The 12,038-nt window shown below is 40.9% G+C and overlaps 1 protein-coding gene across 1 annotated transcript in view; it reads right to left on the bottom strand.

The window, feature by feature from the left end:
• The window catches only part of UNC5D (unc-5 netrin receptor D), a 79,979-nt gene that overhangs the window by 43,403 nt on the left and 24,538 nt on the right, over positions 1 to 12,038 (bottom strand). The window contains exon 2 of the mRNA XM_026042467.1: positions 2,096 to 2,314. Coding sequence (XP_025898252.1) covers positions 2,096 to 2,314 — 219 coding nt within the window. The remainder of the gene's footprint in view (positions 1 to 2,095; positions 2,315 to 12,038) is intronic.

The following is a 12,038-nucleotide window of genomic DNA, read 5'->3' as shown; positions in this document are numbered from 1 at the left end:
ATGCTAATAGGTTTTCTGCACTGTTGGATGGTTTAGATGCAGATCGACTAATGGTGGCAGCAGATGAATAATTGCTTTCTATGTACTAAACATAACAGAGCTGCACAGAACTTCAGCATTTGTCAGCTTTATTTGTTTAAATGAGAAAAACGCTGACAGCGGTTATTGCTGTAATTCTTTTATTTATCAGATAGGAAAATTCTAGTTACTCTTTGTAGGTCTTTATCCTGTAGGAAAACCAAAAGTTGAAATATTTTAAAATTAATTCTAGGGTACAGGCTGCAATGTCCAGGCAAGAAAATCAAAGCAACTTTTTTGCCTTTAGCCTTAGATTTTCTCTTGCTTTGGAGCATTGTTGTTATTTTTAACCATTTACCTACATATTCTGTCTCAACAAAGAGTGGAAGTGTGGAAAAGAGGGAGCCCCCTTTCACTGAGCGGGACTCCCTTTCAAATGACATTGAACATTATGGCCCTCTCGGACCGGACCGACCAGGGCACTATTCTTGGTCTGAAACCTCATGCAGCTCGTCACAGATGGGAGGCTGCACAGTATCCACAACACTGGGCATGCCTGGTAACAGACACGTTTATATCCCAGATCTGGCTCCACAAAAAATACGACACTGATATTATGCACATTAAAAGAAAATAAACAAAACCAAAAAGAATAGTCTGTTGTCCACTGAGGACTGGGGAAAATTCCAAAGTAATTTATGGATAAATCATGGGACAGTCTGTTCAAATCTGCCCTTCAACATTTTATTGCATTTGGACTTGGACTGTTATGTTCTCAGGCCCATTACAACAATCTTGAGAGCACGCGGAGCTGTCTGGACCACACTTATGGTCAAGGAACAGCAGTTTGGGGCTAGCTCTGCCACAGGCTAAACTCAAACCTGCGGTCTTTATATTCCATATCCCATGTTCTATGTTGCAATGGTGCTATTAAAAAAAAAAAAAAAAAAAAAGGTAAAATAGATCCTAATGTCTAATGTTGCTTTATCTTTCTTTATTCTGTTATTAATCCAAGGCTTAGAAAATGTAATTGCAGTGTTCACAAGACAGAATTTCATTAACCATATGGAAGAAAAAACATTCAGGAACGACATTTCTTACATATTGATTCAGCAATGCCTTTGGAAGTAAAGGTTATGCTTATTAAATTCTTTTCAAAAAGGTAAGAGTAAAAATTAAAATTCATCCAGATTAGCATTTAACAAAAAGCCTTTAGTATGAAATTTCTTCAGAATGTGTCACTTACAAAGGAACACCAAATACCACTGCAGCTTTAGGAGATGTAACTTCTTTTTAAATGGCATTTTCCCCCTAAAAAGGCATTTCTTGTATTGATAGAGAGGATGTTTTACCTACACTGCTATTTCTAAGACATGGAGTTGCCTAGCAATCTTGGAATTTAAAAGGAGGAACAAAGCAATAACAAAACAAAATTGTGAAATTACAAGACGGCGCAGCATTAAATTGGTTTGCAGTACTTATCAAGGGGCTCCTAAATGAGAAAGGATAGAGGCTGTGTTGGGAGCATGATAAAATCTGCTGAGCGTTTCTCAGCGCTTTCTCTTCTCCTTCCCTCCTTTCAGACAGACACTTCTGCCCAATGGATTCCTCCACCCACTCAGCTTCGTTACCCACCTCGCCCTTACCACCGCTGGGCGAAGGGCAGTTTCCAGCGCTGCACCACAGCCAGCCCATCCCTGCTTTTCAAGCTTCCTCCTGCCTGAGGAATTCCCTAAACGCACAGCTCTGCCTTCTTTGTAGCTCCATTAATACACAACCAAAAGAGGCAAAGCTCTTGCTGCTCTGGAACCCTTATTTTCTTTCAGAGAGCTCTCTGGTTAATGGGCAATCAGGCCCCAAATCTCTACTTGGGAAAGCTGGTGCGGTGTGTTCATTTGCTACCCTCTCTGCACAAAGCCTTCTGTATCTATGACTGGTTTTTCCTCACACTTTTTCCCGTTTGTGCTATTCCTCTTCTCCCAGGATGTGTCTTTGCCTCCTTAGCCCTGTTTGATTTTAGCTACTGCTTACAGATGCTGCATTCAAACCCATTTGTGGAGAGATACACAAGCCCTACCTGTAGCCTCGTCCATGCTTTCCTCAGACACGTGCTCATTCTGATGCACCCATTCACCATTGCACTTGAAGAAAATCTGCATAGCCGGCATAGCTTTGCAACGTAGCACGATGGGGTTGCTTTTGATAATGTAGGCATCATCTGGTTCCTCCATGAAATGCGGCAGTGTTCCAGGAGCAGATGGGATAGACTCGGGAAGAGCTTCACTATTATCATTTCCTGAAAAGGAAGGAAAGGAAAATAAACGTTTTTCATGTTGTTCCATTCCTATGCATCACAGCATGTACTGGACTAAATGCCATTTGAGATTTTATTATAAGCTACCACCACCTGAAGAAAACAAGAGTTGTCTGTGTTTGGTTTTGCATGGCATGGACAAGAGAGGGAGGGGCATGCACCCATGTGCACACGCACACACACACTCAGATGTAAATGCTACTGAGAAAATGGAAGCATCAGAAAAATGCACCATCACTCTATGCAATTTCACAGATGGGGAACTGAGGCACAGAGAGAATAAATGAGACACATAAGGTCAGAGAGTCTGTGGATGAACCACGAATGACAGCCCAGTGCCTTAACTACCCCAGCCCTGCCTTCTCCGCCAACACTGGATTTAACTTCCTTTGGACAGTCGCTGAAGATTTAACAGGGATTGGAGCATTAACCACAGAGAAATACACGGTATGAACAGCATTACTGTAGTACTCCAGCAGTGGAATAAGCAAACTGTGATTTCATACCCACTTCCAGGAATGTTTCCATGTGCTTTTACACTGATTTCATTTACTGCAGCCTCTTGAAGGTGATACAGAAGTGGAAAAGTCCAATTTCCTCAATCTCTCTGCTCCACCATGAACACAGAAGAACAGAAACACAAGCTGCTCCTTACAACTCTTCAGTGAGTCAAATCCTCATCCTAAATTCACTGTTTAGGGCCTTACACACAGGACAAAGTCCTGGCCCCAGCAAAAATGGAGAGCTGAATGTTCCTTGCACGTGGGGCAAGGTGGTGCTGCGGCTTCCAAGTCCTGCTGGGGGCAGTTCTTGTGCTTCTGAAGCTACCTAATGGGAGAAAATTCACTGTGGATTTCCATTGCTAGCCTTTTTTAATGGAGATGTTACTTTTCTCCATATGGCCACCTAATTAGACAGGGCCTGCAATCACACTCATTTAATGTGTTGCAGTAACTGCAGCTTTTACATCTTAAATATTTAGTGTGATTTACGATACACAAGTCTTTCTTAACTGGTCCTTTTAAACAGAAGACACAAATAGCAGTCACTTTAGATATATTACCATTCAGATACAAAAAATGCCTTTTGCATCTTGGAGCCGTAATCAAACCCTAGAATAGCTGGTGACCAACAGAGAAACTCTTCTAAAGTGTACTTAATGCATATATTTCTTAATTTGTCTTTTCTGTTGCGCATCATCTTCTTCAAGTCTTGTTTTCAAATCAGGTGAAGCCTACTGGAACTTTGGAAGGGTTTTGATTTCATATTATTATGGCTTTTTAACTGCCAGTTTTCAAGATTCAGGCCATTCAGAGTTAGAGAAAAATGGCTGTTTTAATGCAACAGTGAATGACAGAAGACCAAACAATCAAATACAATTCTTGTCTTTTTCATTCCTGGAAAATTACTTTTCAGGAAGTGCTTTGTGTTTAATGTTCTGCACGCTAGTACAATAGGGAATTTAATTCTTTTTATGACAATAATAGAAACAAAAAAGAAACAAAGGGAAAAAAATGGAGCAAACATGAAGCTCTTCTGTGGAATAAATACACCGCTGCTGGCTGTCAACTCACATTTTAAGCTCCTGATAGCACCAGAGATACTCTTGGCATTAGCAGTTAGTTTCTTTATTAGACTCTTGGCAGTCTCCTGCACTCTGGAGTTGAAGGAAATGATCAGCGATGACCAGACTTGGCCTTCTCCGTGCCTGCTTCCCACTGCCTTTTCCATGTATCTAATACTAGTAATTCCTGCTGATCTTTGAACCACCTACAGTCCATTATTTGATAAAAACTAATGTCAACTGTCTTCTCGATGCAAATTTATTTTTTATAGGGAAGTCATACGATGAAAAAATTCATGTTACAGAAGACAAATTCCTTTTCTGCTTCTCTGATGAAAACGCTTAATGAACCAAACAGAGAAATGATTTAGGCAGTTATTGTATACTCGAGATGCACATGAACTAACAAAGTATTTTGGACTGAATTTGTATCAATTACTGTGACTCCAGAGCAGAGAGAACCTGGAACTGCTAAACAGATAAACCTGCTTCTGAATAACAAATATCTTTTGAAGTAGCAAACATCAAAGCAATGTATATCTGCAATGGTTCTGTTTCTGAGTATTCTAAATGCATTTTTTTTCAAAGTTGTGAAGCATAAATAAGTTCCCCTAAATCAAACAGGATTCTAGGCTGGTGAAATTATATTATACTCAAACTACTGCTACTCAATTTTCAAAATGGACTGAATCTCATAGGAAAAAGCCTGGCGTATGTGCTAAGTACCAAGCAAATAGAATGGTAAGGAACAAACTCTCTTGTTAACCATGTTTGTACACCTAGGAGTGAGGAAGTCCTCAGGAAGTCCCAGTTTCAGGGCAGTCTATAAAGAAATGAGTACTTTAACCAACTGATTAAGCAACCAAAGAGTACGTTTTTTTTACTGAGTTTCAATTAACATGCAAGGAGGGAGTATTTCTCCTGCTTTTAAGTTAGATATCCGAGGTAATCACCATCTGTGTTTTTAAGATGCTCTGTTAGAACTGACACCTCATCGGATGCCACCTCGTGGGGAAGCTGAAATAAACCACGAGTCTCCCATGACTGTGCCAATAAAATCTGTTACACTAACAGGATCTGAGCCTAACTCGTGTTTGCGAACGATTGTGAAAGCGAAAACACAGAAGTTTCAGCAATTAACTCAGGTGCTTGAGCAAGGGTAGGTGGTCTCTGAACAAGAGGGAGCCTGGTGGGAAGTCAAGGATTGCTTTAAAAAGCGCTCCAGAACCAAAATCACTTCTGTATTTCACATCTTTGCAGCCACTATCTTCTAAATTTTCAGCACATGTTGAAAGTCACAAGTGCAGCGTACACATCTCAGCAAGCCAACAGTTGGTATCAGTATATTAGTTTCATCAGACCCTCTTGCTTCCTATGGATATAAAGTATAAACTTTCAGCAACTGCACCATAATCCTTCTCATCAAATATTTGGGCGACAGGTGGAAAATTGTTCTGCCAGCTGAGGAAGACAAAATCCATTCCTCCTGGCAATTTTCTGCAATGAAAACTCCAAAAAATGAATGTGCAATAAGTTGTGGAAATAAATCTAAAATATTATCACAGAAAAGCAGCGTGCTCAAAATCTTTAGCTATAAAATCTCTCTTATCTGAATTAAAAAAAAAAAACTGTTTCTGAATGTGCATAGGACCAGATATTAAATATTAGCTTAGATGTCTCTACTTGAAACTATTAGCTACAGATTTGCAGTTTTGGGGTTTTTTTTGGCTTTTTTTTCCCCATGTTTTCTTTACCTTGAAATGCACTATGATCGCAGCTTCTGAAGCATCTTGCATGAATCAGCCAAGTCTGATGACAAATCTGGACAGTAAATATTATTACTGGGTGATTAAGAGCAAGTCGTGACACCAGGAATAGAATGTGAGGAGCAGCAACCCCTAGCACTTAGTGAAACCACGCTCCCTTGCGCACATGGGTCTTTGTTATTTACAAGAGTTTGGATGACAGAATCCAGCTTATTAGCATGAAAGGAGAATGAAATTCAGGATATAATCATGAAAGTGAGCTGTCTTAATAGCATTAAAAATCAACTGTGAAGTATATCATTTTTAAAATGCCTGTTTCTCTACCCACTTCAGAAACCTTTTCCTACGTAACCTACCTTACATCCACTAGGTCTGAACATTTTCAATACAGAGAAGGGCATGTAAGAGAAAGCCCTGCTTCTCCAAAAAGCCACTGCAGGCTCCCGAGCTGGTGAGTGGGAGCGGCTGGTGAATGACAGAATAACCTGACTACAAGCAATGCAGGAAACCTGCTTTAGTGACTCACTGCTCCTTGGCTAGGCTAGGAAAACTCACCTGCACTGAACAGTGAATCGATGAGCTTGCTTGAAGCACATATTTCTCACTGACTAGCAGCTCACACGCGTGCCCCTCGCCATGCCTCAGGAGATGAGCAATATTTCCTTAAAGCATTCTGATCACAGGGAAAAACCAACCTGCAGCAAACTAAAAACTCCAATTTGTCCACAAATGATGAGTATAAAATAGGATTTCTTCCAAGTACAATTACTGCCTTATCACAGCTGCTTGTCAAACTTTGGGCCAAAAAGCAGGACCTGATGCTGCAAGTGTTTCAAGCACAGCATCAGGGCAATAATAAATACGTTGAATTCATTCCCAATTCATAACTGCACATGTGGTAGAATGCTTATTCCCAGCTACAGCAGCATTGTCTTTACTGAACGAGCCACAGAGCTTTCTGCAAACTCATTGCACAAATCAATGTTCGTTATTAAGGCTACGGGCTTTGATGTGGCCAACTGCCGATTCCACTGCTGGAGAAAATTCTTGTTGCAGAGCTATTCACAGCCAAACTGCACTAGAGACAAGTTGGTATTTTGTTTGCAAGCAAGCAGTAAGGCTGCTGTACAAGTGCTGACAATGTAGTAGAAAAGGAGCGGGCAAAGATAATCCCCACGTGCTCCAAACAGCTCTTCTCTTCAAACTACTGCAGCATCAAAGCTGTTCTGCAGATAAATGTCAGTTTAATGTCTGTTTTAAATGAGGGGCGAGGGGATAAGCTGTTTTTTCACCACAGAATAATGCAGACAAGGGCAGATGTTGCAGAACAGCATGGGCTAAGCACTATCTGCTTAATGCTATGCTCACAACCTGAGCATTAACTCCCTGCAGCCCCTGCCCATCCAGGCTGGCTCCTCAAATCCTTCCAGGCAGAGAGGAATCAATGACCTGATCATATCAAACACTGGGTGCATGTGATTGCACTGAGGAGCAAACATCATCTTTGAAACAGAGAAGGAGAAAGGTCCAGGAACCCTCACGTGCCCAGAGCCTGGCATCTGCCTGCTTAAAGTGGGACTTGTCTTCTGCTAGAGGGACAGCTGAAGACACTTAAATCACTAAGATCAACTTAAAGGTTCTGCACAAGCAAACAATCACAGTTCATTGTTTTTAAAATCATGTAAAAACAACATAACAAAATGTTTATGCAGCTTCTAGTCAAGATTTTCAAAGTTTTACTATTAGAATTATCTAAAATTAGCAAATACTATCATTTATCAGCTGTTCCTCTGAGGAAAGGAACTATTGGCTTAACTCAGACCTCAAGAGTTCTGCTAAATTAGAGTTTAAAAGCATATTGCTTTCCATGTAAATAATATTTACACAAAACTTGTACTACTGCACTGTGAAAAGCTGCCCGAAACAGGGAGAACGGGTTTAAGGCTAGTTGTTAAAAACTCAACTCAAACCTACTTAGTCAAAAGGTTCATTTCTAGCATTTGTTTATGCCAGTATTAGTTCAACTGCACTACTTGGTTGCCACTGGTCCGGCATTAAAATCTGACAGATTTTGGTTTCATCAAGCAACAAGTGCTCCAAACTCCACACGGTCTTTGAGGTCTAAAGGAGCTGCGGTACCTAGGGTAGGACGACAAAGATCCCATGGGGTATATGTACAGAGCTGCAATCAGCGACCTTACTGTCCTCAGAAATAGATCTTATGTCTACATGCAGTAATTATAATATTACCTAAAATACCTCTCTCATTTGGAAAGTTGCTGGTTTTCATTTATTTTCCTCTAACCTTGCTGTGACTCAAATGCAAATATCTGTCACTGTCAAAAATAAATTTCAGTGTGAAAAGAAAGTGTGCATGGCATTTAAGTCATGAGTATCTGAACAGTCAGTGACACAACACTAAATACAATGGGAACTTTGCCTCCCACCCTTACCTTTTGAACCGTAACCAGTCACTGCACGCACAAGTAGTGCGGAATAAAACCCGAATCACAGCATTTTTCTGGACCTTTTTTAAAGGTTTTGTAAGGGAAGGAGGTTTCACCTGACCTGAAGTGAAAGGGACACAGTGAGATGTCCACCAAGGCAAATATGGAAAAAGAATGAGAAACAGGAGGTCACACTTCTTTCCTGCCAAACACACGCAGCTCTTGCTTGCTCCTCCTCAGCTAGCACAGCCTCCTTTGCTCAAAGATAGCCAAAATTAGACTATTTACATCCAATGCTCCGATCTTTTGCTAAATTCTTACCCCCCAGGTGCTGCCTAGAAGTAGCTGGAGCACTGAATTCATTCCAAGAACCTGACAGAGCCCTCAGAAATCACACAACAGCCCCAAAGCACACAAGGCGGGGAAGGGCTGACACCTCAGCGCACACCCTGCTCCCCAGCAAACACTCCCTTTGCTTTTCCAGTCGCATTATCAAAAAATGACAAACGTTTCTCCTACTGCCAAACACAACATCTGGAAAAAACTGATTAAAAGAACTCCTTAAATTAAATAATTTGCTGCCAAAAAGTCTCCTCTTCACCTAATTAAAAAAAAAGATGGCCTACATTCATTCCTAGTAGGTTCAGAGAAGGCCAAATTACGCCAAAAAGCTAAATGAAATAGCCACAAAAAAGGAGGAGGCTCATAAAGTCCCCCTATATAAGCTATAAGGGCTCTGCGGAGGGCCATTACTCCCCTGCAGCAGCAGCATCACCTGGGCTGCCCGGCTGCACCCTGATTCACCTGCTCACGGGTGACACCAGCACGATTCAGCTTCTGAAACAGCAGCTGACATGAAATCCTCACAGGAGGATCCAGAAACAAGCAGGTACTCACGTAGTCCTGTACTCCCTCTCCAATTAAAAACATTAATTTACCGACTCAGACCTAACAGGGGAGGAAAGAATCAGCAACATAGCAAAAACGGAGTAAACAGGAAAATACTCGAGAAAGAGCATAGGAAACATCTACCATCAATGTTTTTAAATTAACACATCAAGTTATCTTCATCCAATCGTAGTCAGGAAGCATACTGCATGTGAGAAATACACAATATATTCTCATTTCCAACATCTGGCAGTTTCTTCCTCGTGTCCCAGAGCAAACCTAATTACTCTGTGGTCTTTGCTCTTGTTATTTCCCACCGACTACTCCAACTTAATCCAGAGTTAAAAGCTTGGATCTGTGGCACATCTTCTGGCTCTTAAGCATTTGGGAACCTCTTCTCTCAGGAGGGCCTGTATTTTGCATACTTGCTCACAAAAGGTGACTGGTTAATAGTTTGAAAATTCAGTGCATTGAATGTGAGGAGAATACCTATGTTTGCTCATCTTAATACCAGCATTTTTAAAGGATAATTTTAAATCAAGTTGTCACTATCATTCTGCTGCAAATATCCTGTTGCTCTTCGGTTGGTTTGATCCAAAACATCTGTGATTTCACAGCCCATAGTACGTAGGTGTACCGGGGACACACCAAATCAACCCGCAGGAAACATCACAGACGGTAGAGCAGAAAAAGGAAGAAAGCATTTGTGGATATTTCAGTGCTAGCACTGCCCTCTCCTTTAGAATTAACTGCTATCCTAACCTCTGTGCAACTAGGATTGAAATAGTAAAGTGCCCTAGCACTCAACAATACTACATATATAAGCATAGGAGGCATTTAAATTCATTTATTTTACTGTAGTTCTTACATTCTAGTGCAGGAAGCAGCTTATAAGATAACTGAGTAAACAAAATACCTCTTTTACAATTCTCCTTTCTTCAATTCTCTCTTATACTCAAACATCTTTTACTAGAATGTCAAGCATAGAAATCCTATCCGAATTGAGAAAGTAACATTTATTTCTGTTTCGTTCAATGTACCAAACGGTGGTGCATAAAAGCAAATGTTTCCATGCAAAGAGCTGCCCCTGCTGCTCAATGGGTAGGTGGGAAAGGAGGTTTCCTCCTAGAGGATTTAAAAGAAACCAGACTCATTTCTTGCCTTGCACATGCTAAACTACAGCAGAATCTAATGCAAACTTTTATAGAAATTACCCATTATCAGCAGAAAAAAATACGGTGGAAGAGATTACAGGTCACAACTTTTCTGGATAGCTAGTTCAATATCTCCTCCCCAGAGCAGATTTCTATAATATCCTGGCACAGAACAATTTCTAATTCAGCTGCCTACCCAATTTCTTAAATATTTTTTTTTTCTCTCAAATTGGCCTCTTTGGTGAATCAGAATGCAGAGACTGGAACACTCAAGGGTAATTCTGACTGAGCTATAACTCCCTCACCTCATTTTTCTGTAACTTTTGCTAGCTGGCAACTACTGTCCTAATTATCTACTAAAACTGCCTGTTTATTCCACTGCTGGGGAGGGAGGACGAAAAAGAAAAAGAAATGAAGCAAAAAGAAAAGACATCAGTATGAAAATACCATCTCCCAAGAGCCTCCTACACCCACCTCCCCTACAGCTGACAGTTTTGTGCAGCTCAAAGATTATTAATAATTAAAACCTGACACTTTCCATCTGAATCACATTCTGCTTTGTCAAAAATCTTTTCTATATCCTTCTCCTCACTGCCACTCAAAAACCAGGGCATTTTGGCTGTGACAGTTTTTGTCATGTTATGTGAAGAGTTTTAACTGTTGGCTCTGCAGCAAGTTGTTTATTCTTCAAACTCACTATTTCATTATCAGATAAAAACACACATGATCTTTTTCCTAATCTGGAAGAGGGAGGAGGCATGGCCAGCTTTGCAACTCAGCAACCAATCACACATCCAATGCCCACTGCCATAACAAAAAGCAGCAATAAAATGACAGCACGCTGCTTTTTTTTACCCCAGCATGTCAAAAAAATCTGGAGTCTGACATTAAAATCCTTTGAATATCACAAATTTGATATTTAAGTTCAATTTCTCCCTGTTAAGAGACATGGGGCTTTATAAGGTGTAGCTGCCTCCTCCTCTCACCCAACACCCTGACGGGGCAGGAAAGGACTGTACTGAGGACTCTGCCCACCCACGTCCAGGACAGCTGGGCTTTTGTCCTGCCTCGCCTGCCAAGCCTTTCCACTGGAAGGTCAACTGATGTCCTCGAGAGCGCCCCAAGGGAAAGCCCAGCACTTCCCCAATTCAGTCCTCTCTCATGTACAAGAGCAGCACACGTTACTACCCTACATGTGCAATGTTCATGTTTCTATTCGAGTACTGTCTGATGACCTCTCAGCCTGCAAAAGCAGCAACGTGGTGAAGTTCTCACAAGAGAAATACCAGCACAACAGCCTTAAAGTGACTCTGGGTTAGTTTATCCATCATAATGAAAATACCAAGTGTCTAGCACCCTTTTTTTTTCTGGTACTGTGTGAACAGCTCAAATTGATAGCAGTAAAACAGTATTAAGTTTTCAGTTCAGTACAGAACAGCACCCATACCACATTAAAAATTTCATGAGATTTAAGCACTTGCTTGATTTACAACTTATGTTTAACTCCCCTGCCGAGTCTGGTCAGTCTGAAGAATTACATTCCATCAAGGTCTGATGCATCAGACCTGCCCAAAGCTGATAACAATTTATGACAGAGCGTTCAACTCTTAAATTGGGTTTTATTTAGATACATGAATGAGAGACTGAATCAATACTGTCCTCAATAAGACTCCCCTTAAAAAAAGAACACCAAGGAAACAGCCCATGTGCAACTGGTCTGTGCTGTAGCACCTGCACTTACTGCTCCCCAGCAGATTGCACCGATCTGATCACAAACTGGAAGCGGAGTTGAAGGAAGTGAATTTTTCATAACCCCAGCACAACGTAACAGTCTTTTTGGAAGAGTCACAAAGTTAAATATTTTCTGCAGAAAATAAAAAGTAGCTT

Source organism: Nothoprocta perdicaria, unplaced genomic scaffold (assembly GCF_003342845.1).
Source record: "Nothoprocta perdicaria isolate Ctin4 unplaced genomic scaffold, notPer1 scaffold_103, whole genome shotgun sequence".
Taxonomy (NCBI): domain Eukaryota; kingdom Metazoa; phylum Chordata; class Aves; order Tinamiformes; family Tinamidae; genus Nothoprocta; species Nothoprocta perdicaria.
The sequence above is the reverse complement of the archived record's forward strand: the minus strand, read 5'-3'. Positions and strand labels throughout refer to the sequence as shown.